Genomic DNA, 26,371 nt, shown 5'->3' on the forward strand with positions numbered 1-26,371 from the left:
TTCTCCTCTTTTCATAGTAGCAGTACATGAAAGAAATCCTAATCTTTATTGGTGGAGCGATTACGCAGTTGGCATGGATTGTTTGACTGAACACATTGCGAAGGTTACATGGTACAAGAGTAGTTAATTTAAATTATATTAGTTTAATTTTATGTTATTTTGTTTTAAATTATTTTAAGAGTAGTTATTGTTGATTTCTCTTTTATGCAAGTATGGTAATGACTTTATTTATATATATTTCAGTATTTGACCATATCTCTCTATATAGGACTTTAAATGAGGTGATTCTTGAACCACTAGAATGTTCAGAGTAAGGGTTACACCTTTATGTTTACTACTTCACCCAAGCATATCTTTCACCTCAAAAGTCCAATTAATGTAATTCTTAAGCCATTGAAAAGTTAAGAGACAAGGTTAAAACTTTTATGTTTACCATTTCACTCAGTTCGGATCAAATCTAGGTGAATATAGTGTTAGAAAATGCTTAACTTTTGCAATTTTACACAAAGCAGCGTGTGGAGAAAGGCCGCGACCTTGAGTTACTCAAGGCTGCAAGGTCGAGGAAGCCAAGGCCGCAGCATTGAGGAGAACAAGGCTACAATATTGGTGAAAGGTAGTGCACCATACATTTTTTCGAGGTTAAAGTGCCACGGCATCAAGAAATTATGGCCGTGGCACTATTAATGCAAAAAGGCAACACCATGACGCCAAGGAGTCATGACCATGGCAAGGGACGGTTTTTCAAAAATAAAAATTTAACAAATTTTTAAAATTAGGTTACTTGAAGTCTATTTAAGGGACTTTTTCAAAGGTTTTAGAGAAGGCAACAAGCAACTACTCTAAAGAAAAAGAGCTAAGAACAAAGCAAAAGAATTTAAGAGAGAATTGAGATTGCAAAGCTTCAACAATTAATTTTTTCTATATTTTTATGTTTCTCTTGTTTTCTTTGACTTGAAGTCATAGCTAAATTCCTTTGGATATTATTTTTTATTAGATTTAATGTGTTAAATTATTTTTCTTAGATTATGATAGATTTCAACATGGAGTTTGTATATTAGTTTCTCTTTTATTTATTATGAATGAGTATAGTTTTGCTTACTCAAATATGTTCTTAATGCTTATGATTAACTAGCGAATAATTAACTGATTTGTGAATCTAATTGAAACTCGACAAAAAGATTTTTGATTGAACTAAGTTTTGAATAGTGTATGTTCATATCACTTAGGTGATATGATTCGTAATTTAGGTAGATATACATCAATTGCCATATATAACCAAATTAAAACACTAACTTAATGAACCTTATTTAATTGATCACTATAAACATATAGTGACTCAATTAAGTTAGGTATTTGTATAAGCATCTCAACAGAGACTTGTATATAGCTTTGGATTCTAGATTAATAAAACCACTCATGAATGTAAATAATAAGAGAAGTTAGTTTCAGATGAAATGTAGAATCAACTCATAATCCTAGGTATTGTCTATTGCCTTTTCCAAGTAATTTTAATTTCTATTAATTAATTTAATGCTTGTTTTAATTTTATTTTAATTAATATTTTAAAAAATTTAATTACTTAAATACGATTAATTTGTCATAAATTTTAATACTTAGTAAAGATTTAGGAACAAATCACTGTGGGAACGATACTATACTTCATCACTATATTACTTATTTGCGATAACGTGCACTTACGTGAAAAATCAATAACATATACACACACAATTCGCTCATCACCCTTCTAATGATAAAAGTTATTACGTTCTTGCATTTCACCCCCAAACATCGGGATATCGTCATGGAGCGATAGGCAATGAAAGGTTTATATGAATTGTGATGATGATTTATTCCTCTAGAAACTAGTAAATCTATTTGCTTTATGGATTTCTAAGAACTGATATGTCTATCTTAATTTGATTTTGAGTATGTCTAATCTTTTGGGTTACGAAAATGCTCAATTTAGGGACAAAATCTTTGGATTTTTGTCAATTTAGGATCAAACATTTCACTTGTAACAACCAAGAGCCAAATGTTTTTGGTTCCTTACAATTAAAGCCTAAGGTAAGAGGTGTCTGATATGTGCAAGACATACACATGATGTGCACTCTGACTTGTCGTGCAAGATATTAAATAGTAGTTTTATCAGAAAGTTTTTTCTGTTAAGTCAAAATTATTCAAATTATGGTGTGGTGTGTAACAATTTTTTCATCATAATGTGTAACAACTAAATCTTCAACATGACATGTAACAATTATATTTTTTAACATAGCGTGCAACAACTAAATTTTTTATCAACATGGCATATAACAATTACATTTTTCAACATAATGTATAATAATTAAATTTCAATATGACATGTAATAACTACATTTTTTAACATGACATGTAACAACTAAATTTTTAATATGACGTATAATAAATACATTTTCAACATGATATGTAACAATTATTTCCAACATGATGTGTAACACTAAATTTTTTAACATGACGTTAACAATACTTTTTCCAATACTCTTTTCACAAAAAGTAACAATAACAATTCCCAACATGCCTTGTCATCAGCTCAAGTGATTTTCTGTTGTGTAAGATACACACTCTATCCACTTGTCAACTTAGATTCTAATTGTAAGAAATCGAGAATGTTTAACTCTTAATTGTTACAATTGAAATGTTTGGTCTTTAATTGAAAAAAATCCAAACGTTTAGGCCTAATTTAAGCATTTAACTTGAAATATATGATCTTAAGTTGATAATGGTTACTTAACTATAATGACAACTTGAAGACATTTTTGTAAGGATGGCAATGGGTGTAGGATACCTACAGGTACCCAACACAATTTTTTAGGGTTAAAGTACCTTATATTTGGGTTTAATGCAGGTTCAAGCAATAAATTTACCACCTGTATCAGGTTCAAGTAGATTCAAGTAGCACTCCTTGGGTACTCGATACTTGAATACAATTATGTATTATATAGTATACACTAAATGAATAAATATATAAAATTTTGTTAATGTTAGGAATTGAACTTTTTATTTATAATATATTATTATTAGTCAAATTATTAATGATATGCCATTAATATAATTAAATAATAAAACTATTAAATTATTAGTTATGTTTAAATAATATCTTATTAAAGGAATATAATTACTATAATTTCCATATATATATATATATATATTGCAAAGTGTTATAATTAAATATAGCAATCAATTATACTTGTATTAAGTATAATAGGTATTTACATTTTTAAATTTAGAACATAAATAATATGATTATGTGTTAAAGTCATAGAATATGTAATTATAGGTTATATATTTTAAATAATATAAGTTATAATTATTACACCTATGCTATATAGTATTGTTTTCTCTATTTAAACCAATATTCTACATATAAATAGGTTATAAATATTAATATATTTAATTTATATATAAACATTACCATTTACTACATACTTATTAACATATTAAATAGGTTATATTTAATAATAATTACTATACTTATATCCTACGTATTAATATGTTACATGAATAGGTTATAATATTAATATATTCAATTTATATATAAACATTACAATATACTCATTATGATAAAATATTTTGTTTGTTGTCATTACTATATAAATAAAACTTGTAATTTACAAAAAATTATATCTTATAAAATTATTAGTGTTGCATTTATACTTACATCAATAAAACGTACTAAAGAATTTCTATTAAGTGATAATAACTATTAGCAACATTTTATTTATATGTACAAATAAAAACATAATAAAAATAATAACTATAACTGATAATCTGTTTGAGATATTTGTTTTTAATTATTCAAATTGTTGTTTGAGATATTAGTTTTTGGTTATTTGAATTAAAATTTTACTGTTTGTTTGCTTTTATAAATTTAATTATTAATGAATTGTATAGATGTAAAATATAATTTATTCTATATATGGGTTTCGGATTCGAGTTCGGGTAATTACGTATCCGTAATAGATAATTATTTATTTTACATAATTGAGCTTTTATATGGGCTCGGATAATTACCAGATAGTGGATGGTAATAGGGTTTGGGTTCGGATAATAAATCTTAAAAATATTTGGATAGTTATGAGGTTCGGGTACCTTACGTATTAATTGGGCTTGGGTTTGAGTATCTCAAAATTAACAGGTACCCTACTCGTTGACATCTCTATTTTTTTTTTAAATGTGGTTGAGGATATAAAATTGATCACTTGATATTATGAGAAAGTGTAAAAAAAAAAAAAGAAGATAAGGAGAAAAAAATAGACCAATTTGATGAGGAAGGAGCAAGTTTAGTATAACGACCTGAACTTCTAAGTCATTTCCAACACATGGGTCTAGCAAGTAAACCCACAAGACCCAAGCGCACCTCTGAAAACCACATCACTAGAATACAAATATTTTAAACCTCAACCACAACCTTTTGTGTGTATGTGTGTGTGTGTATTCACATAAAGTTGTAATAACAACCCTTGCCATACTTTGGCTAACACAATGGGTCTCAACCTTACATAATTGGCTTAAAATAGCCACACATACTCAAAACCTGACCAGTGGAGTCAACACGAAAATAACAAAATGCTATCGAATGCCATGATACCTACTAAGCACAACAACCACTCACTCTTCAAACAGAAGCCCCAACAAACTATATACTTGTAGATTAATTAATTGAGGTAATTCTTGCAGACTCAGTGAGTGAATAAAATAGGAAACAAGCATTAGAAGGCTGAAATTTTATAATTACTGAACTTCCAAACACATATCAAAATATGTGCTTATGACATGATGTATTTTAAAACTCGTATATGCCTCAAATTATGAGCAAATTCAGTATACATGGCATGCATAAGCCGCATATGAAAAAAACTCAGATGAAAATCTGTTAATTCCCTAGTATTCAAATTCAGTATCCACATACCCTCATAGATTCTTTAATTCTCTCGCATTCAAAGTTCCAAAATATAACTAACTTATGCTCTTTTCCTATGTTTTAGCTAACCGGTTTTGTATGTTCAATCACATATCTACTGTTTTAAACAAACAAGTACTTACCTTGGTCAATAAATCTAAGATCAACCAAGCTCCCAAAATCCTCAAGCTTGGAGAGGATAGAATCTTGTAGAAACATAATAAAAACTAAGATTACAACTAGTTACATTTGAACTTAAGCTACAAGGGAGCTTCACCTCACCTTGGTTACTTATGAAATTCCACCTGGATATTTGATAGTAAGATACGAAATCCTTAAGTAAGCATGCATGAATCATTATTTGAACACTTAAATTTAGTTTTTAAGCTTGGAAAATTTCATATTTCGATGCATTAAGGTGATTTGATAAGTTTGGTGTTAAAATAAGTCCAACTAGACATGTTTCCAAGTCTATTTTTGCTTACTGAAGTCTATTTATTGATAGATGTTCCTTAACTATGATAGATGTTCTTCGTTTGAATCCATAAATGATTTTAATGAATATCTATCGATAAATATTCGTCATCTATCAATATATGAGTTTACTTATCGATAGATACGCGGTATCTATCAATAGATAGAAATTCAAGAGTTTTTAAAAGGGATTTTGAAGCCCATCTATCAATAAATGACCTCGATTTATCGATAGGTGATATTGTTTTTAGAAAAATTAAAAGAGCAACATGGTATTTTCTCATCTAAAACTATAAATCTGACTTATTTTACGAGAGTTGGCAACCCTCAGCTACATTTTTGCAAGGTAAGCACTTCTTCAAATCCTCTTAACTTATTTTTTCTTCAAATCATCATTTTTAATGGTTTAAAGCTTGGTTCTTTAACTTTGATTACAAAGGATCCATTTTTAAACTTTGAAATCTACAAAGCTCTTCTTTTTAACTCTGAAACAACTGTTTTAATGCCCAAAAACTTATGTTGATTGCTAAAGTTCAAGGTTTTGTAATTTTCCTAAGCATCCAAGCTCACTTAAGGTAAGGATAAACGAATTATGGGTTCTTAAGTATTTTTAGTTAATATAACAGTGAGTTTAAGTTAGAAAATTAGATTTAGCTAAACCCGAATAGTTGTGCAAGTGCTGGAAATGATTATTACGTAATTTATGAGTATAGATAATGATTATGATGATTGTTCTATGTTAGGGACACTTGAAAACTCCACAGATATTGTCAAAGTGGAGTTATGATTGGAGCTAGATATTTATTCTTCAATTAGGTGAGTAGATACACCACTTTCAAATTATTTGATATATAAAACTGGCATGATTTTTATGGAAATGATTGTTTATGCAAGTTGAAGGATATCTTGGAAATGGTTTGACAAAGCTTTGAGTTTCAAGAATAAAAATGGTTTTCTAAGTAAATAAAGAGTTAGTGATTGTGATTTGAATGACACAAGGATTTTCAAAGTGTTTATGAAGCTACTATATATGTAAATATTCTAATATGTATTAGTTTTCAATAAGAGGGGACAAACACCTTATTGTATGAAGTACTCGATTATTCTGATCTTTGGATTAGTGTAGGTACGAGATATGATTTATGTGTAAGGCATGTATGATATGATGTAAATGTTTGCTGTGTTGAAGCGTATGATACATGATGGACTAGACAATGTCATTCTTGTCTAAGGTTGCTATATTTATGTATATGATGTATATTCCATATACTAAATAAGGTAATTAAGAAAGCTAAGAAAAATGCCATGAGATTATGTGTGCAACGTATGTTTTCCATATTACATGAGAAAATGGGATGGGCATGAAGAGATGCAATGAGATGAGTATATGATGTAAATTTCATATATCTTATGAGGTGAGTAAGCATGCATGTAATGGGCATTCCACATACCCAATGATATGAGTGTGAGTATGATTTGAGTGAGGTAAAATTCCACTTTCGCGAGGTGCAAGTGACGACTTCACTCCTATAATATATCATAAACATCTAAGGTGCAATGAAACTGTACATTACTGGCCCAAGGTTGATGGGGGATAAACCATCACATTGAATGATTTGTGATAATTGTACGTGTGAATGGAATGTGATGATTGTCATGCTTTTATGAAATGTTATGTGTTAAATTCATTTGAGTATTGATTATAATTTACACTCTATGTTGGTATGAGAATGAGCTTAATGAAGTGAATTAAGCCTTAGAGAGAGTCCCAAGAGGTATAGGGATCAGGAATGGCAAAAATACAGAATTTTACCTTGAAAGCAAAATTCTCAAGACTAACTATCGATACATGTAGAACATTTATCGATAGGTAGCAGACCAAATGTAATAAGAAATATTCTATTTCAAATCATCATTTATCGATAAATGAGTTATGGAATTGTTTATCTTGATTTGTTTGAATGGTTTTCAAAGGAAAAAAGGTTTCAAAAGCTTATCTAAACTTGATTCTATAAGAAAATGCTATTTTAAATGCGTTTAAATATCATGTTTCATAAACTTTGTATTTAAATTGTTTATGAATAGTATGAGATTACAAATGTGTGTTTATAAAACACTTTTTGTCCGTTTATCTATTCACGAAGTTTTAGATAAAGGGAAGAAAAAGAAAAAAATCACATGATCAGTTTTTTTTGCTCAGTAAATTTTTTCAATAGTGCCATGTACCTGCCAAGTTAGCACTATCTTAACATTATTAATAGTCAATTGATGGGTTTATTCATATTATAATTAAATTAACTAAATTTTAAGTAAAGAAACTAAATTAAACAAGACCTTGCGGATACTTTGAACTTAATCAAATGTTTAAATCGGATGGAAATAAATAATCCAAAAAAAACGTCCGTTAAACCCGTACCGCTGGCGGGGATCCAAATTTTATTTTTGAGCGTTGGTCGGCAAAATCAAAAACCCTATCCTTCCCTAAACTATGGCCAGAAGCAGTCGAAGCAAAAGAAGATCCGACGACGATTCCGCTTCGGAGTCCGAGTCAGAGGAGACCGACAGACGAGACTCTTCCCCTGACAAAAGCTCCGGCAAACGTAGCAGGGATCGAAGTCGTCGCAGTAAAAGCAAAAGCAGCCGTCATAGCCATAGCCGAAGCCGTCGCGACCGTGACCCCGACGATGATTTTTCCGGTGAGGACAGCGATGGAAGCGATCGAGGCCGTAGTAAGAAGAGGAGGTCTTCTAGAAACATCACGGAAGAGGAAATCGCTGAGTATATGGCCAAGAAAGCTCAAAAGAAGGTTTTTTTTTTCTTTCAATTAATATTTTGGTCGGAAATTTTGAATTTTTTGATGATTTAATAATTGATCAATTTAATTAGGCAATGCGAGCTGCGAAGAAATTGAAAGCGCAAACAGTGTCGGGTTATTCAAATGATTCAAATCCTTTTGGTGATTCCAATCTCAACGAAAAGTAAGGCTTTTTCCCCTCCAAGTTTTATTATATTTATGAATTACGTATTATTATTAGTAGTGAAAATTTATAGTGTTAGAACCCGGGCAATCCATAAAAATTTCAAAATTTGCTTATTATAAAGATTTGCTAATTGGCACAAGTGAAGTACTTCTTACTGTACCACGGATCAGGCACTTGTGTGTATTAAATTTAAAGTCTTTGAAACTGCATACTTCACTAAACTAGTAAGAGAATTGTAGGCATGATTTTTTTATTGCGTTGCTTATATTGAATATAAATGGGATTTTATGTGGTTTATAGATTTGTGTGGCGGAAGAAAATTGAGCGTGATGTTGCCCAAGGAGTACCATTGGACACTTTTTCAGTGAAAGCTGAGAAGAAGAGACAGAAAGAAAGAATGGTAAGATGGAATAGGTTAAGATTATTTTGTGCAATATTTAACGTATTGACATGTGCTTGAGACATCAGATCTATGTTTTCATCAATTCTTATTAAAATTCATGTTGTAGGCTGAGATTGAAAAGGTTAAAAAAAGAAGAGAGGAAAGGGCACTTGAGAAAGCACAACATGAGGAAGAAATGGTAAAGTTTGGTTCCTTGGAAAGTATGGAAGTAGTTGCTACCTATTGAAGCATTAAACTCTTGCTTCTTTTTCTTTGTTGATATTAAATGTCTTTTGGTGTGCTACCTGTGTGTCTTCCTATAGGCTTTGTTAGCTAGAGAACGTGCTCGAGCTGAGTTCCAAGATTGGGAGAAGAAAGAGGAGGAGGTATGGTTCTGAGTTGTTGTTGATACTATTTTTTCTCTTCCATCTAAAGTTTGTTGGTTAGTAACATGTGCTATCTACAGTTTCATTTCGATCAAAGCAAAGTCAGATCAGAGATTAGATTGCGTGAAGGCCGTATGAAGCCTATTGATGTTTTGTCCAAGCACCTTAATGGCTCAGATGATATGGATATAGAGCTAAATGAACCATACATGGTTTTTAAGGTAAATATATCTCCCTCCAATGCTGTTTTTCTTTGAGTTGACACTTTCTCATACCTTTGACTTTTAAGTTAGCGATTTAAAGATTCTTTTACCGAAGATCAGTTTACTCAATATAGTTAGACTATGGGAGTTCTCTTTAATTGGCTCGTAATTACTAGAGTATAGTTATGTGTTGTTTCTAGTTCCTCACTTCAATGGAACCATAATTGGTTAGTGACCCTTAGTATTTATGCAACTATAGTTTTTTTTTTTTTTTCGAAGGGCAGAAAATTATCATTTCACTATGACTTTACAAAAGTCTACCACTTAGGTAGTGAAACAGCTCTTTACAGCTTACAAAATCCAAAAAGACTGCAAAAACAGACACAAAGCAAGCCGCTGGTTGCCTATAGGATCAAACCCACTGCCCATTGAAACAAGAAATTCCTTCTCAAGAAGATCCCATAGCAACGAATAAACACATCAAGCAACAAAACCCCACAGTTATGTACATTCACAAATAGAAAGTCTTTTGGATCCACACAGCAGACAGCAGTTCGGATAAATCTAAATCAGAAGTACCGCACCATATAAGGCCAAAACAGAGATTGCAACATAGGAAGGAAGGCCATGGGACCCTACTCAATATCAATTGCCAGCCCATGTTCTAAGTCATCACTGGTTTCCATCAGGTCAAGGACCCTTCAAATTGCTCCCTTAGCCAATTTATCAGCTGCTTTATATCCTTCCCTTAAAACATAACAAATTTCCCAATCCCCAACCATCTTCTTCAAACTCTCAATATGTAAAATCCATTTTTTAAGTCTCAATGGGGCATCATTTGGAATTTTAACCATCTTCATGGCATCAAGAGAATCACTTTCGATGAAGAATTTCCAACCTAGACCGATGTGGCAAATATTATAAAAGCTTCACCTATTGCAAGTATTTCAGCAAGGGTAGAGTCCCCAATACCTATATTTTTTAAAATCTGGCCAGCTCCACACCAAACTCACTCCTTAGCATACCACCAATACCTGCTTCCCCTGGGCTGCCATTGGCTGCCCCGGCAACATTGAATTTAAGTTTCTGTCCTATTGGTATCTGTGTTTTGAATAGCATGGCTGTTTGGATGTCTGTACACATCCAAAATCGATCCATGTTGATTGGGCCAGTTGGCATTTGCCTATGTTGCAATTCTCAGGTGAATGACGTCCCATACCTGTTTGCTATTCCAGCATGAGTTCTGAAAAACAACATCATTTCAATACAGCCATATGGTCCAGGAAATAGCAAAAGGGGTCAGCACCCCTATTCTTTTATCTCCATTGTTGAGACATGTTTCATTCCTTATCACAACCAACTTTTTTATACCTCTTGGCATAACCCATGCAACACCCCATTGTCTACACCATGAGTACCAAATGATCCAGACTTTGTCACAATTGACAAACAGATGATCAACTGTTTCGATGTTGTTTTTGCAAAGGCTGCATAAGGCATTATTTTCACTCAAAAGACCCCTTCGCAGAAGCTCAGCCTTTACAGCAGTCCTTCCATGCATGAGTTGCCACATGAATGCCTCCACTTTGTGAGCAGCTGTCTCCCATTTTCACAGTGTGGTCTCATTTCCTGATCCAGCACTCAACACCTTTCTACAGTAAGCTGTGGGAGTGTAAACCGCACTAGGCTGATCTTTCCATGCCAACTCATCTTTCAAGTCTCTGTTAAGATGGTACTCTTCAATGGTTCTTAAGAAGTCACTATGTTGACCCCTCTCCCATCTGAAAGGATGTCTCCTAAGCTTCACCCTCCACATCCATTTCTCTCCTTCCCAGAGTCCATAGTCTTTTACTTTCCCTTCTTATTAGAGGCAAGAGCAAAGATATGGGGAAAAGTGTCTTTGAGTTTAAGTCCTTCGATCCATTCATCCTCCCAAAATTTTATTCTTTCCTCATTTCCAGCAATAAAGGCAAAGTTAGGAACCACGTGCATAAAATGAAAGATGGAGGGGAAAAGCGGGGAAATAATGTTTTTCCATAATGGCAATAACCTCCTGCTATTGATGTCCTGTAAGAAACAGTCCGGATCCATGGCATTCTTGTCGACCAACACATTTATGCAACTATAGTTGACTGCTGTATTCTGATTATAAACTGTTTTTGTACATTCAGTAGTTTTATTTGTGACTGTCATTGACCTTGGTATTGATGTGTCTGATTCAGGGCTTGACAGTCAAAGAGATGGAAGAGCTTCGTGATGACATCAAAATGCATCTTGATTTGGACAGGGCAACTCCAACACACATAGAGTACTGGGAGGTATTGTCCCTTTCCTCTTTATTCATGCTTTGTACAGAGCCAACTCTTTTTGGATATCATTCCCTTTATGTGTGTCTATCATGAAGATTTTTTCAGCCAATTTATTATTTTAATTTTACTTATTTGAAATTTCCATCCTCCATGCTCCCTCGAACTTGTAAAACATAACAGCCCCGGATAGAAGAAAATTGCAGGTTTGATGAACCGAGAGTAGTAAAGCACCTCCCTTAGAATATTTTTTCTTTGTCTGTATTGCTCTCATGTATGCGCCCTTTTCTGTCTTTTTTATAATGCATTTTCTTTATAGAAGTGACTTGACAAAATCTTGGTATGTGTAATTCCATAGGCGCTTATGGTGGTATGTGATTGGGAGTTAGCTGAAGCCCAGAAGAAGGATGCGCTTGATCGAGCTAGGGTGCGTGGGGAGGAACCTCCAGCAGAGTTGCTGGCAGAAGAAAGAGGTCTGCATTCTAGTATTGAAGCAGATGTCAAGAATCTCTTGGAAGGGAAGACCCATCATGAGCTGGAGGCATTACAATCCCAGATTGAGTCACAGATGCGTACTGGCACGGCAAAGGTTGTTGAGTATTGGGAGGCTGTTCTTAAACGTCTTCATATTTTCAAAGCAAAGGTACTTCTGTTTAGTTATTCTTCATGGTGTTCTTATTATGTTCATGATGTTTCTCTGGGGCTTACATGCAAGTTTATGTTTTAACAGGCCTGTTTGAAGGAAATACATGCTAAAATGCTGCGTAAACATTTACAACGCCTTGAGCAACCTTCAGAAGGTGAAGATAGACTGGAATCTCATCATGGTCTAAGATCTGGAGAGGAGGATAGTGATCATGATGTGAAAGGTAGGTGCTTAGTCAAGGACTCAATGGGATATAATGGTTTCATCTTTAGATTTTCTGAATGTAGGACAGTTAGTTAATTTTTCTTTCCTCTATAGATGCTGAAACATATTCTCCTGAACCCATACTACAAGAAGAGACACATGAGGTGGAAGAAGAGGCTGGATCATTTTCACCAGAACTGTTGCATGGTGATGAAAATGAAGAAGCTATTGACCCTGAAGAGGACAGGGCTATACTGGTAACTCAATATCTTTATTGCCTCTTAATGAGCATGCAAGCAGGAGTATTTATGGTTGACCATATTTTATGTTAACAGGAAAGGAAGCGTATGGCTGTGTTAGAGGAGCAGCAAAGACGGATGCAAGAAGCTATGGCAGCAAAACCTACCCCTTCAGAAGATAACTTTGAGCTAAAAGCCATGAAAGCTATGGGAGCACTGGAGGAGGGAGATGCAGTATTTGGCTCTGCTGCTGAAGTAAACTTGGACTCACAGGTGCTTTAACTACTCACCCCTTTTTTGTTGAAATAAAATTGGGAATTGGCAGTTGGCCACTCTATTTTAATGTTTTGAAGTCAACTAATATATGCATTGGTACAGGTGTATTGGTGGCATGACAAATACCGACCTAGAAAACCAAAATATTTCAACCGCGTTCACACTGGATATGAATGGAACAAGTACAACCAGACCCATTATGATCATGACAATCCACCTCCTAAAATCGTGCAAGGATATAAGTTTAATATCTTCTACCCAGACCTTGTCGACAAGACCAAGGCTCCTGCATTTACTATCGAGAAGGATGGAAATAGTACGGAGACTTGCATCATAAGGTTCCATGCTGGGCCACCCTACGAGGACATTGTAAGTTCACTTCGATTAGCCTTATCATGACCAAACCACTGATCCATCTGTAAATGTTATTCAAGATGTTTTTCGCAAGTAAATTACTAACTCATTTGCAATTGTTCCACAGGCTTTCCGGATTGTTAACAAAGAGTGGGAGTATTCTCATAAGAAGGGATTTAAATGCACATTTGAACGTGGAATTTTGCACGTATATTTTAACTTCAAGCGCTATCGCTACCGTAGGTGATATGTGGCTTTTTTGCAACTTCGGCTTTTGAAATTGTTTAACTGCCTAACCCTAGATAACCATTATAGTAGTTCATGTAACAGATTTTGTTCTATTGCTAAAAAAATAGAACTATGTGAATAGTAAGTATTCTCATTTTCCCCCCATAGTGAGCTGGATTTTTCCTCTTTTCATCACTTTCAGTTTGTGAGTAATATATTTCCATTGGCCTCTGCCCTCAGATACCACTCACTCTGAAACATTGAAGTGATAACTCATGCTCTTGTTGGTATCGGATATTGAAATGGGACTGTTATATTGTAGTTGCTTGTCTCTCAAACATGTTTGAATAATCAACCTAACAATACCACAGTCCCTGGAAGATGTGTTCCCATTCTGTCAAACAATCATATCTTACCCCCTTGGTTTTGATCAGGTTATTTTCCTTGTATTTTTGCAGGATAACTAGGCTATTGATACATAGAAATGTTCATATTGGCGGATGCCGACAATTACATTACATGGTAGTTTTTATTTACGACTCATTGCCTTTTTTGTCATTAGAAAATGTGGAGACATGGATGTGCATCGCCACATCATTGGCGTTGGGCCCGTTTATGTGGGAATTGAATGGAAGACAAATCCCATTATAAAACCAAAGAAGGAGAAATCATGAGTACTTATGTTGGGGCCTTCCTTATTAAGTAAAGATCCCCCAATTCTCCTCCCACTAAACTACTCAATACTTCACGAAACAAATCTCCGAAGAGATTTTAATATTAAAAGCATTTGGTGGCTATTAGTTACACTCAATGGACAAGGATGTCATGCTTATGTCTTGCCTTTGTGTCATCAACTTTGATAATTACATGTAATGCTTTGCTTCTTGGTAATAATTTAAGGGTAAATCAAACAGACTGATGCTAAAAAGAATAGTGCTTTTTCAACAAATTTCCAAGTGTTTTGGCCAATTAGCAAAGGGCTTTGGTTGACTTGGCTTTGCTGGAAATCAATAATAATTGTGAAAGACACTTCGCTGAACAGTTGTAGCTATTATATTAAGTTGACTGGAAGGCATTTAAATAACACTTTCAAAAGTGGTAATGAAATTAAAACTTAATTAAGCATGATTGCAAATTGCCACACCCAGGAAGCAGTGGAAAATATAGGAACATCACAAACAAACACCATAGGGAGCAAATTGTATTGCTCTTGACTAACCCCATTCTCGAAAAAAAAGTAACCTTCTATCTTTATTCGCATCTTCATAAGCCTTTCCGGGTGTCCATGTTCTATTGAACCAAGGGAAGAAAAAACATGGCGTACCCTGTCCAATATGCTCTTTCGGGTGAAGGATGCTTTGTCCCATAATCCCATTTGTCCTTACTAATCATACCACCCAAGAACGCCAAAGGCAAAAGGGTCAATAACCAATCGCACTTCTTCACGGTATGGCATGTGAAATATGATCCTGTTAAAAAATAATAATAATACTAGAATTGGTTTGTGCTATCGATGTATAGAACATGCATAGTTCAAGTATTTATATATTTTCTATAATTGATAGGTGTGATTTTTTTTTATTTAAATTTACTTGATTGCATATTTTTTATGTTTAAAACTGAATTCGAATGCTGCTTATTAAATAAATTTTTTAATAATAAAATAATTATTTTTTGTGAAATTTGAGAATTGAATCTTTTTTCATAATATATCGATAAAATTGAACGATTAGGTTAGATACTAAAATGATAATTAATTTGAACTAATTACTCCTTTATTATGAAATGGAAAGACCTGAGGAAACAATAATTGGGTTATACAAGGCAGCTCGCATCGTCAGTAAAAGAAAAATAAAAGTAAATAGTCCTTGGAAATTAAGCGTCTGGTCGAAAATGTGGACCACATCTTGCCTACTTTTGACTTGTGTGATTCTAGAACATGTTCATTGCCTTCATCTATACAAGAGCAGCAGATTTACAAGTACTGAGTTGTCCCTAACTAGCATAGCAGCCGAGGTCAGAAGACAAAATTAGCCTGTGCCATCCATATAAATGTTAAGCCATTTTCACCATTTCTTGAACACCTGTATGTCTCAAGTGTAAACTGGTTATTGAGTCGGGGTTGGTGTTTGGTTGGATAGAAAATCACATACTTAAATATGCTAGTAGCCGTGATATATCAATAGCTGTTGTCTGGGAAACAACGTTCCAAAATTTTCCAGCAAAGGAAATTGCTTTTGCTTCATGTTATTAAAACTAGTTTGGCAAAGTTGAAGACAGAACTCCATTCCACTAAGATTAGCGGGGGAGGGAAGCAATAGAAGCTACGTTAGATATGCATTTTGACATAGATTTACATCAAACACTTCCATGTACGTTGAGAGAGAGAGAGCACATATTACATATGATATTGGAAAAGCAGTGAACTCTTAGGTAGTGCTTTCCTCGTATGACAAGCCTACAACATTCATTGAAACTTTATAGGCAAATGCTTTCCCCAATTCGAAAAGCTTGTCTGCTATTTGTCCACACACAAATTCTTAATTACTAAATCCTAACAGATTCCCAGTTGCCCATATGTCAAAGTCCCTAGTCCTTCGGATCATCCAAATACTTTCTACACAAAAGCAAGAATCTGATCCCAATCTTTTCTTTTATGTCTTTCCATCCACTCAAATCCATGCTTGGAATCCACTTTTGCTTGTGTGCACTATTCAAGACCAATGTCCTTCTCAGCATCATTTTGTGCATACTCCATTCCCCTAAAACCAGTCTTTTCCTTTGTAATATGGGTGACTATTCAGATATTATAGACATCCATGACAGCATATTTCAAGCCATAAACTCAGAAAACACCAACACGGTTTGTTTACATAATCTCAACGCTAACCTCTTCATCGACATTTTCCTGATCTATAATTTGAATTATGCACTGGAGATTTTGGACGACAGCCTTCATGCCAGGTCTATCTGCCTTCTTCTCTCCCAGACAGACAAATGCAAGCTCTGAGAACATTTTGACACTCTTCAGCATATTGACTGAGGGCTCCTTGCCAAGTAGCCGCTGATCCATAACTTCCATGATTGCACCATCACTGGCACGTTGGCTAACATAAATGGCTAGATTGACATCATCCTGATCTCTTGAGAAGTCAATGGCCCTTTGAGAAGTCAGTAACTCTAGCAGCACCACTCCATAACTGTAAACATCACTTTTATCGGTCAACTGGTAGTTGCGATAGTACTCAGGATCCAAGTACCCAAGGGTTCCCTGGGCACAGGTTGAGACATGGCTCAGGCCTGGGCTGGCCAATCTGGAAAGCCCGAAATCTGAAACTTTTGCATTGAAGTCATCATCTAAAAGTATATTGGTTGATTTGACATCCCTATGGTAAATGGGGGTGTGTGCTGCAGAATGTAGATAGGCCAGTGCTTCAGCCGTTTGTAAAGCGATTTTCAGCCTTGTTTTCCAGTCCAGAAAAGTGGAATACTTCCCATGTAAATGATCATATAGGGTCCCGTTTGAAATATACTCGTAGATCATCAATGGCTGTTCAGCTTCCACGCAACAACCTAAGAGTCTGACCAAGTTCTTGTGATTGACTTGAGAAAGAATCCCAACTTCGTTCAGTACCTGCTCGGTGCTTTTGATGTTCCCAACTTTAGCCGACTTAACTGCCACAACAGTCCCATCCGGAAGCTCACCTTTGTAGACTTCCCCAAATCCACCGCTCCCTAGAACCCTGTCCCTAGAAAAACCGTTTGTTGCTTTTTTCACCTCTTTCAAGCGAAACATCTTTGCTGGTTTGCCACCATTGCTTGATCTCAACATGTCTTCTCTTACCTTCATGAGCTTCGCCTGGTTAGAATTTCTCCAGGACTTTCTGTAAGTAATTGCAGCAGTTGCCAGAGCTAGTGTGAAAAAGGAGATTACTCCTACGGAGACCTTTAAGCCGACGCCAGCTCTATTGTTTCTCTTCTTTCTCAAGCAAGTTCCAAGCACGGGGTCCCAGTTGTAGCCCTTATTGCAAAGGCAGCGAGAGAGGCCTTTTGCACCAGCAGGTAAACACTTGGAAGCCCCAGAGCAATCAGGTTGGCTTTGACAGACAGGCTCAGGCGGAGGAGCCCACTGAATTTCCAACCCCTCTTCCCATTCATTTGCAGGCTTTTCTGGATCCAAATGAAGGATGCTTCTGAAACCTTGACAACCTGAACTGTGAAGCCGTATTTTGTATGCTGAAGGCATCCCACCTGCAGTGAAAGTGCAGCATGGATCAAGCCCACTTGCACACTGCAGTGCTCGTTTTGCTTCAACATGTCCAGAGCTCTCCAAATAACGGTGACAAAGACTTGTAGGAGTGCAGTTAAGAGGAGAGACCAAAAGGCGGGGTGAACAGTTGAAGAGAAAGATGGTGTTTGAGGAAGTGATGTTAAAGGGGAGTGTTTGGTTTAACCAGAGGCCTTCACTCACTGGCATGTCTTGAGTTACACATTTGCCTGGCAGCCATGGTGATGGTTGAACAACCATGCGGTGGAATGAAGCCATGATTCTGGTAACAAGGTAAGAACTTCCATTCAAAGCGTCAAAGAAAAGTTTCTGAGACTGGGAGTCACAACGAAGAGAGTAGCTTGGGTCACCGCAGTTGGGGTGTGTGCTTAAGGGATATGGTATCTCCATGGAACCACAGCTTGGACAAGTCCTCTGGGAAGAACAGTGATGACCAAGCAAAAGAAGACAGAAAATAAAGATGCAAATGAAGAGTGGTTTTCCGTTCAGCTCAGTTGAGATCATTGTGCATGAACAAAAGGCACGAGCTGAAACGGCTACAACGCAAAGAGAAAGGATGCTGGGCTAATAAAAAGGCCTGAGAAGGAGAATAAAGTAGGTAAATTAATCATTATGAAAAGTCGCTGAAAGAATCTATATGAAAAACCATCCCTCTTTTGTCATTTACAGGATGGGTGGATTCCTACTGTATCGCATCCTTAGGGAAGGAATTGCTAGCTATGTTCTCTACATAGGGATAGATTTTCCAGGGGAAGGCTTCATGGCTCTTTTATAGATATCAGACTTTCTTCCTCTTCTTTAATGGGGTAGACGAACAAATCATGGAAGTTAAATTCCACAACATAATTACTTGCTCTCCCACTACAACTTTCAATGTTGATCTCTTAAAAACATACACGTGGATCAGCCAAAGGCATGCACAAACTCCACAAACAACATATCATATTTTATGAGCACCCAAGTAATTAGTGAGTGCAGGGGTTTTTGTGCTGATTTATGAACAAACCATCCGTTCAACAGGACAACACAATTAGCTTATTGAAGAAAATAAAAAAAAAATATTAAGATGAAGAAATAACTAGTACAGACAGCAGCTACATGAACAACAGCCTCAAGGGAAAAGAGATGGAAGTGATTAAAATACCTTCTTTCATAGCATGTTTTTGAACTTCTAGAAGGGAAAAGATGTAAAGCAGGGTCATTTGATTTGGCATGGAAACTTTTTAATATCCACAAAAAAAAGAAGTGATTTTATACAAAAGATAAGAAGCAAGGAGTCCAGAGAAAGAGAACCTCTGCAAGAATAAAAATTGAGAACATAATAACCAAAGTAACAGGTATAAAAGTTGTAAACAAGCTATAATATCAATGATACTAAATCAGTTAAAGTGGACAGGTCTATTTTTTAAAGTTAAAGAGACGAAGCACCTCTGGCTCCACTGTAAAAGATGGAGCAAGAGGCAGTCTTCTACTTTCCCAAATTGTCATCTTCTGTGCCTTAAGTCATCCACATTACAAGCAGCAGGATTACGTGATTTAACCTTCAACAACTTTCACAGGAGTCCTGCAGCACAAATCAATGTCTAAACCAAACTGCCAGAGACAATTAAATACACATATACATATACATAACCATAAACACATATAGTGTGCTAGTAAGCTCAATGTTACACTTTTAAGGATCCATTACTTACCCAAATGGGCTTTGTTTGATAGCCAGTAGCTCAACATCCAACTGCAGGTTAGAGAAGTAACAGAATAGTGAAGATGCAGAAAAAGAAACAAAGGGGAGGGTATTATAGGGATTGGGGGATGAAAAAGATACAATGAACAATACACTAAGTATAGATATTATTCATGAGATTAACCAAAAATTATGGACTAAATTTTTCGTAAATCAATAATGTAAAGGAACAGAAATATGGCAAAGAATGGCTGGGAAACTTTTTCTTTCTCTCTGATTAATGCATAGACTCACATAGCATGGAAATCAAAAATTTACTTATGACCTTGGAAGGAGCCTGCTCTATCGTTTCACAAGGTCCAAATTGGCGAAGGAACTCTCATTACAGTAGAAATCTATTACAGACATTTAAGTTCTGTTATTTTTGTGAGACTCAAAAGAAACAAAGAAGCGATAAAAATTTCTTGTTCTGAAGGTACAGATGGATTTATATGCCTCTTTCTAAATTTTTATCCCCACTAAACATCAAGCCTCACATACCCTACCCTCTCGAAAGAATGAAATATGTAATTTGATTTTTTTCTTACAAAAAAGTCCCTATTGGTATTGGACATAACTTGCTCAGATAGAGGTAAACCTTATATAATTACTCAAGGAACAGCTGTGGAACAAAGGATAAGTAGAACCAGCTTAATGTGGTAATATACTGGAAACCAACAAATTCATCAAATATTAGCACAATCCTACTTATGAGGCGGAAGATGTTAGACAGAGATATGCAACTCTAGGCTGTTTCATTGCTGACAAATAATAAGTATGAAACAACGCCCCTTTTTCAGGTATATGTCCCATTTTAAAGGATGAATGTACCTTTGAACGTTTGTGAATTTCATATAAGTATACAACATCTAGATAAATTATAGATGCACTCTCAGCCTCTTATAACTAAAAACAGATGATGGACGCATTACCTCAATTGTTGCATTTGGAGGGATTTCCTGGACTCCCTTTTTTCCATAAGCTAGCTCAGGGGGAACTATCAGCAGCCGCTGAAATAAACTATTGGTTAAGCAACATTTGTCTTTTCAATTTAAAGGCAAAGATGCGCATCTAACTTCATGCTCAGTAATCATACATATCAGAGTGAACAAAAAGGCAATCAGGCATCAACTCAAGACAGCTCTACTCTAATGGAGGAAAAAGAGCTTGTACAAGCTATACTGTGGCCCAGAAAGAACCTGAAATCTTAAAAGGTATAAGTATGAAGGAATCATAATTTTCTTATAAAATTCCTTCATTTTATAGGATTTCAGGAAATGTAGATAAAACCACAGGATTTAGGAGGCTAATAGATCTACCTTCTAAGTTATGCCATATATGGTCTTTACAAGAAACAATGAGGAAATTGTTTGCTAAAAACAGATCTCACCTGGCCTCCTACACACATTCCTTCAACACCAAGATCCAATCCCTTAAGCACATTTCCCCTTTCAGACTGGCCAACATCAAATCCATAAGGCTGCACTCATTCAAACATTTCCAAATTGTCTAAGAGGGGAAAGTTTAAGGAAAAGTATAACAGACTCAAATCATTACCGATAAAAGTCTCTACTTCACATTGAAGGTATGTAGACAATCTATTTTCATAATATGAACCTAAGACTGCTTTGCTATTTGACATCACCCTACCAGAAATGGTCAGTCTGATAAATGCCAGGAGTAAACAGACAGAATAAAATCAATACAATAGAGGTCACAGTGAAGCCATAGCAAGTGCAGACTGTATTAATGTCCCTGCTAACAAATTTGTTCTGAGTGATATCTGTGAAACATGGAGAATCAGAATGAAGTTCAATGTGATACAGAGTTTGTGCTAGAAGAAGAAAATTTTAACCTTGTTCAAACTAAGTACCCTCTTAATACCAAGAAGTTTAATCTCAAACTCTGGGTGGATTTGTAAATCTGAATGCCTAGTTTGTGCAGGAGGTTACCAATCAAAAGAATGGATCATGCTGACTTAGTACCCCATAAGTCTTTGACGGCATAAGGACTTGGGAAAAAAATCTATGTTCAATTTTTTGGCGGAAGATCTCATGAATTTCATTTACAAATGATGAATCTTGCCACAAGAACACATGAAATCTCCAAGCAGTTCAATTGAATATTACTACAGCTTCTAATATAATAACAAGATGTGGGGTGCTGATTCAAGTTTTAGTTTCTGTTTTGGACAATCCTCTGAAAGATTTTTCACTGTAAATAGCATTCATCAAAAAAGATGTCCATTATAGATTGGACATTCATTTTGTTGAAAGTCGTATGATTAGATTGAGCTTCTGCTTATTTATCAATTAGGCAGCCTAGCTAGATTTTTGAACTGTACTGCACATTTTACAGCCATGGTGATTATTAAGACATGAAAAGGCCTATGGAATGTTTCTTACTTTACCTTTTCTTTCTAGATGAAGAACCAGGAAACTAGTAATGGTTGCTTCCTGGATGAGGAACAGAATAGAAGTCTGGTGTTATCAGTAGATTTTTATAAGGTGTCAAAATAGTTTTGCCGTTCTACATGTCGCATACCATAAAGATTATTTCTTTTTCTTTCTTATGTCTAAAATACTAGATCATCCCTTTTCTTCTAAACAAAATACTGAATTATTTTGATCTTACTGTCCCCCCTCCAACACCAAGTCCTTGTCTGCTAGTCATAAATGTGATGCCTCTCCATTTAGCAACATAATGAACCTACAAAAAAAGAGCCATACTGCATTAGTTATATTTTGAGTTTATGGGATAAACCAACACGACTATAGAACATTATTGGATTTGTCAGAGGTGAAAAACAACTTCAAATGGGTGTAGCCCTGATATTATGAATGGGGAACAGGTGCAATCTTTGATAAATGAAAGGTCACTTGCATGTATAAAGAAAAATCTTTTTCATTTTACTTTTTCACTGAAGATGGAACACTTCAATAACATTTGGTTTCACAAGTAATCAGTGAAATCTTTATGACCATGCTTTCTAATAGTATGTTCAAGTACATTTGAGATTTTGTCCTTCTCCATTCTTGCACTTTAGCTTTAATCAAATACTAATATTACTACAGTGACTATTGATGGTACATATGTGACCTTAGAAACATGGCTCTTTGTCATCTTGGAAATAATTCTCACTTTGAAAATTAGGTGATGGAAACTAACTTTCAGATTATTGCTTTTGTTTTTTGATGTTTTAGGCTTGATTTTCAGAATTTTTTTAGAACTTAAGAAATATAAAGTCTAATATATTGATTCTACTGAGCATCATGTCCAAAATCAGACACACAGAAAGGAAAGAGGGAGAAAGAAAAGTGAACTCAATGCCATTGTAGTTCATCATTGACTGGACATTAGTGATTTAGCATTTCTCACTTCAGAAATATGATTAGCTTCTGAGCCTCTCTCAATTACAAATAGTCTATATGCAGATTGGTTGAAAGTAAGGAAAACAGATCACAGAGTTTCTAGCAAAGAGTTTTTAATGAAATCTAACTAGGTCACAACCGTACTGCAACCCGAGATCCCTTAACAGCCTTAAGTCCACTGCCAACCTTCAAATCATAGTACCTGGAGAATATAGTGAATGTTAAAATTGGTATAAGCACTTCAATGGTAGAACAACAGAGAAGAAAGGCAGCAACAGCATGTTCTTATTCAGTTTTTCCTATAAGCCAAAGAAATATATGATATATTAAACGTTAATGTAAGATATAAGAAGGAGCAACCACCTACGGGTTGTTCACCATCGATCTCACCCAAAACTCTCAAAATCCAGCACTCTAAGAATAGATACTAGCACATTAAATAGAATATAATATCTGTCATTATATTGCATAGATTATGGGCCTTATGATGCAGTTTCTCTAAAATGATATCTAGAATATAAAAGTGTCTTCCAAGTTTAAGATGAAATAAAAGGAATAGAAAATTGTACAAATAAAAGAGGCATAACGATGAGAAATGCAGAATATGAAAGGTAGTCAAATTTACTAACTTCAGCCCATTGGGAAGAGTTGTGAATTCACTCTCAGGAATTTTAGCTCCTCTAAGCTGCAAGAACCAATATTAAGTGCCCAAATTATACTTTGTTAAGGACTAGAAACCACCAAAAACTAAAATACAATTGAAAGGATACTTACAGCTCTTCGACTCGTGCTAACTGCCTCAGCCACATCACAAACATACATTGCAGCAGCTGATCAGTCATAACAAAAGTTAATAGAACACTAAAGAGATGGGTTTGATGTAATGAGAAACCGTAAAATGGGATTGATGTCATGCTCTAACCAGCCGTGAGGAGAGAACCAACCAATGCCCTTCTTCCCTCATGCTGCAAAGACAGAATTGCTGGTTTCGAGGTATCATCAGAAGATGACAATGCGCAGAAACATGGCAACAGAAATGAACTCTTCTTTGGCAGTCTCTTCCCTACAAATTCGATCAAGTACTGCTTAGCTTAGCTAAATGACATAAAACAAAACACTCATCCAAGGAATGACAAGTAGAGAGAGACATGGGAAGGCAAAGTGTTTACCTGAAAAGGGAACTGAGAAGAGAGGCTTGTGGAGAAGAGTTAAGCTGTTTTGATGGGAAGGGCAGAGGGAGAGTTCCATTGAGAGTTGGCTATGTGACAGTTAAGAACTGAGGGAGTAGGGAAGTTCATCCATGTTTTTTCTGACTTTTTCCCATTTGGCTATGAAACAGAGGAGATAACATGGTCAATACCAGCCACATATTTAAAGAGTTCCCCCAGGAAACAAAAATCATAAAACCAAGTACAATTGGATGTCAACTGAATGACCTGTAATTAGGGTCCCACCAGAAAAGTCTATTTGGATTGGACCAATGTTTTTGCCATTTTTATTAAGTAGCAGCAAGACTAATCCACTGCTTTATCCATGTTGGGCATGGGAGTGAAAGTTAATAAAATACTCTTGCAATCAAGTCCAGATGTTTCCTTCTGATACCCACCTAAAAAGTTTCAATAGGTTGGTGTTTGGTAGACCTCTTTTTTTTTCTTTTGTTTAAGTTCATTAGAATTCAGAAACATAAAATTAGAACTGAAATTAAACTAATAATTACAAAGGTACAACAGTATCGAATTCATAAAACTCTTTAACTTTTAAACTATGTAATTAGCAATTATTTTCTACATAATTTACCAGCTGCAGTTTTTTTCTTCTTACTGCAGGGTTTCTAATTGACATGAAAATATGAAATGGATAAAGAAAAGGGAGGGGGCTTGGGGGAGAATTTTATACACTAGAGCATGATCTCCTTGCAGGAACAAGATGTTCCCCTTCATCAGAAACAGGATGCCTCCCAAAGCACTTGCTCTCATGCTTTTCTTTTTCATCCAACTTTGACTTAATTTTCTCACTTCCTTCCACCCATTTCTTGAATTTTTTAAGCAACTTCTGCCTTTTGGAGCAAACTTGACCACCGGTTGTATCACCTAAGCAGGGCTCACCTTTCTCCATCAATGCTGGACCATTTAATTGTTGTTCTATTCTAAAACCTACAATTTCTCCACCCTCTTCATTTTCTTGTTCCAGATGATCTTTATTCTCCTGGATATAGTCTTGCAGCAGTTGATATCTCTTCAGCTCGTACCTCAAGCATGCGTTGCACCATCTTAAGTAAATAAGCTCCTTAAGCTCAGCAGCTCTGTCCTTTTGGACTTGTTCATATTCATTTTCAAGTTGGTTGTATTCCTCTATTGTTACCGCCTCTTCCTCACTCTGCAAATAAAAAAAGGTGGTCACAGTTACATTGCATATACTGTTGTTTTTATAAAAATGTTCAGTTTAGGTGCCGAAAAGTAAAATTAACAAACCTTTGAGATTGATGAATGTGAATTCTCTGCCAAGTCCAACTTTCTTGAAAGCTCATTTTTCTGTTCCTGCAATTGCTCAGTGAGAGATTTCAGCTCCCTAACTTCATCCTCTAGTTTCTTAATATCATTGGATCTTCCTTCTTGTATTTCACCATTTCTTTTAACCTCTGCATCTTTAGCTTCAATCTTCAAATCTTTTTCCCTTATAATTTTGGCTTGGCCTTTTGTTTTTCTCAAAAGCCTCTTTGCTTTTCTCTGAAGCAATCCATTCTGTGTTTTCCAATGCCCAAGCTGCTCAACAACTCTTAAATATTCCGTAACTATATTTTTGACCCTTTTGTTCTCAGCCTCCATGGATGAAATTTCTCTATCCAAGAACTCAACATAGAAAGTCTCTAACAACAACATGTTCTTAAGCTCCATAAGCACAGATTCTTGTTCTTTAAGATCACAAAAACGAAGAAACTGCCTCTCTAATTCCCATTCTCTTTTCTGAAGTTCTTCAACTCGCATTCTTAGGCCTAAAATCTCTTCTTCATAAGCAGTTATTTCCTGAATTTCTGCACTTCTAATCAGATTCGTAAAATGAGTACTTGCAACAAGCTTCTCTTCATCTTCTCTAGAAGTGGAAGATGTGGAATTCAGGCTACCTTCACCTCTAAACTCCTCCTGAGAATCAGTTTCAACGGGACTTACCTGGGTTTCAAATGAAGAAGCTTCAGGATGTATTCTTCTTTTGGCTATGATCCTGGCATAGATAAAACCAGCCACAGAGAGTGCCAAAGGGATGCCAGCTTTAAGAAGCACTGGCTTTATTACTTCAGCTTTTGATGATGAACTCTCCATGACAGAGACAGGTATCAGTTACGATTTAGAGTTAGAATGTTTTCTTTGATCAATTTC

General features: G+C 35.3%; 3 protein-coding genes and 1 pseudogene across 6 annotated transcripts; 1 reads left to right on the forward strand and 3 right to left on the reverse strand.

Annotated features, from left to right (window-relative positions):
• Window positions 1-7,789: 7,789 nt before the first annotated feature.
• LOC110420314 (cactus-binding carboxy-terminal, cactin) lies at window positions 7,790-13,854 on the forward strand. Its single transcript, XM_021433583.2, has 13 exons — window positions 7,790-8,216; window positions 8,297-8,388; window positions 8,692-8,791; window positions 8,901-8,972; window positions 9,097-9,159; window positions 9,240-9,380; window positions 11,585-11,680; window positions 12,027-12,311; window positions 12,399-12,537; window positions 12,633-12,775; window positions 12,854-13,030; window positions 13,136-13,402; window positions 13,515-13,854. Exons 1-13 carry the CDS (start codon window positions 7,899-7,901, stop codon window positions 13,632-13,634), a joined length of 2,013 nt encoding a protein of 670 aa, XP_021289258.1. The 5' UTR covers window positions 7,790-7,898; the 3' UTR covers window positions 13,635-13,854.
• A 2,084-nt stretch (window positions 13,855-15,938) lies between these two features.
• On the reverse strand, window positions 15,939-19,145 carry LOC110420253 (wall-associated receptor kinase-like 20 pseudogene; annotated as a pseudogene). Its single transcript, XR_016351462.1, has 2 exons — window positions 19,048-19,145; window positions 15,939-18,480 (listed from the first exon to the last, which is right to left on the reverse strand). The product of XR_016351462.1 is annotated as a wall-associated receptor kinase-like 20 pseudogene (transcript).
• Window positions 19,146-19,180: 35 nt separating this feature from the next.
• LOC110420254 (FKBP-like peptidyl-prolyl cis-trans isomerase family protein) lies at window positions 19,181-24,349 on the reverse strand. 3 transcript variants are annotated; one of them, XM_021433501.2, is made up of 10 exons: window positions 24,167-24,349; window positions 23,920-24,060; window positions 23,772-23,827; window positions 23,627-23,682; window positions 23,184-23,199; window positions 22,261-22,335; window positions 21,017-21,106; window positions 20,559-20,636; window positions 19,598-19,638; window positions 19,181-19,467 (listed from the first exon to the last, which is right to left on the reverse strand). In XM_021433501.2, exons 1-10 carry the CDS (start codon window positions 24,243-24,245, stop codon window positions 19,440-19,442), a joined length of 660 nt encoding a protein of 219 aa, XP_021289176.1. In that variant the 5' UTR covers window positions 24,246-24,349; the 3' UTR covers window positions 19,181-19,439. The 3 variants fall into 3 exon arrangements, with proteins under 3 accessions (XP_021289176.1, XP_021289175.1, XP_021289177.1); XM_021433500.2 differs by having other exon boundaries at window positions 23,142-23,199; XM_021433502.2 differs by lacking the exon at window positions 22,261-22,335 and having other exon boundaries at window positions 23,142-23,199.
• A 430-nt stretch (window positions 24,350-24,779) lies between these two features.
• On the reverse strand, window positions 24,780-26,365 carry LOC110420607 (CHUP1-like protein). Its single transcript, XM_021433984.1, has 2 exons — window positions 25,469-26,365; window positions 24,780-25,373 (listed from the first exon to the last, which is right to left on the reverse strand). Exons 1-2 carry the CDS (start codon window positions 26,312-26,314, stop codon window positions 24,888-24,890), a joined length of 1,332 nt encoding a protein of 443 aa, XP_021289659.1. The 5' UTR covers window positions 26,315-26,365; the 3' UTR covers window positions 24,780-24,887.
• Between the last annotated feature and the right edge of the window lie 6 nt (window positions 26,366-26,371).

The sequence above is a fragment of the Theobroma umbraticum genome, unplaced genomic scaffold, assembly GCF_002168275.2.
Source record: "Theobroma umbraticum cultivar Fairchild unplaced genomic scaffold, ASM216827v3 scaffold_86.0, whole genome shotgun sequence".
NCBI lineage: Eukaryota > Viridiplantae > Streptophyta > Magnoliopsida > Malvales > Malvaceae > Theobroma > Theobroma umbraticum.

Excerpts from the sequence above, each read along its gene's own strand:
- LOC110420314 (XM_021433583.2), top strand. The coding sequence starts at position 7,899 with ATGGCCAGAAGCAGTCGAAGCAAAAGAAGATCCGACGACGATTCCGCT. Across the intron at positions 8,792-8,900 it reads AGAGACAGAAAGAAAGAATG|GCTGAGATTGAAAAGGTTAA; the intron begins GTAAGATGGAAT and ends TTCATGTTGTAG. Across the intron at positions 9,381-11,584 it reads AACCATACATGGTTTTTAAG|GGCTTGACAGTCAAAGAGAT; the intron begins GTAAATATATCT and ends TGTCTGATTCAG.
- LOC110420254 (XM_021433500.2), bottom strand. The coding sequence starts at position 24,245 with ATGGAACTCTCCCTCTGCCCTTCCCATCAAAACAGCTTAACTCTTCTC. Across the intron at positions 23,828-23,919 it reads TGGTTCTCTCCTCACGGCTG|CTGCTGCAATGTATGTTTGT; the intron begins GTTAGAGCATGA and ends ATGACTGATCAG. Across the intron at positions 20,637-21,016 it reads GAATGTGTGTAGGAGGCCAG|CGGCTGCTGATAGTTCCCCC; the intron begins GTGAGATCTGTT and ends AGTTTATTTCAG.
- LOC110420607 (XM_021433984.1), bottom strand. The coding sequence starts at position 26,314 with ATGGAGAGTTCATCATCAAAAGCTGAAGTAATAAAGCCAGTGCTTCTT. Across the intron at positions 25,374-25,468 it reads CACATTCATCAATCTCAAAG|AGTGAGGAAGAGGCGGTAAC; the intron begins GTTTGTTAATTT and ends TTTTATTTGCAG.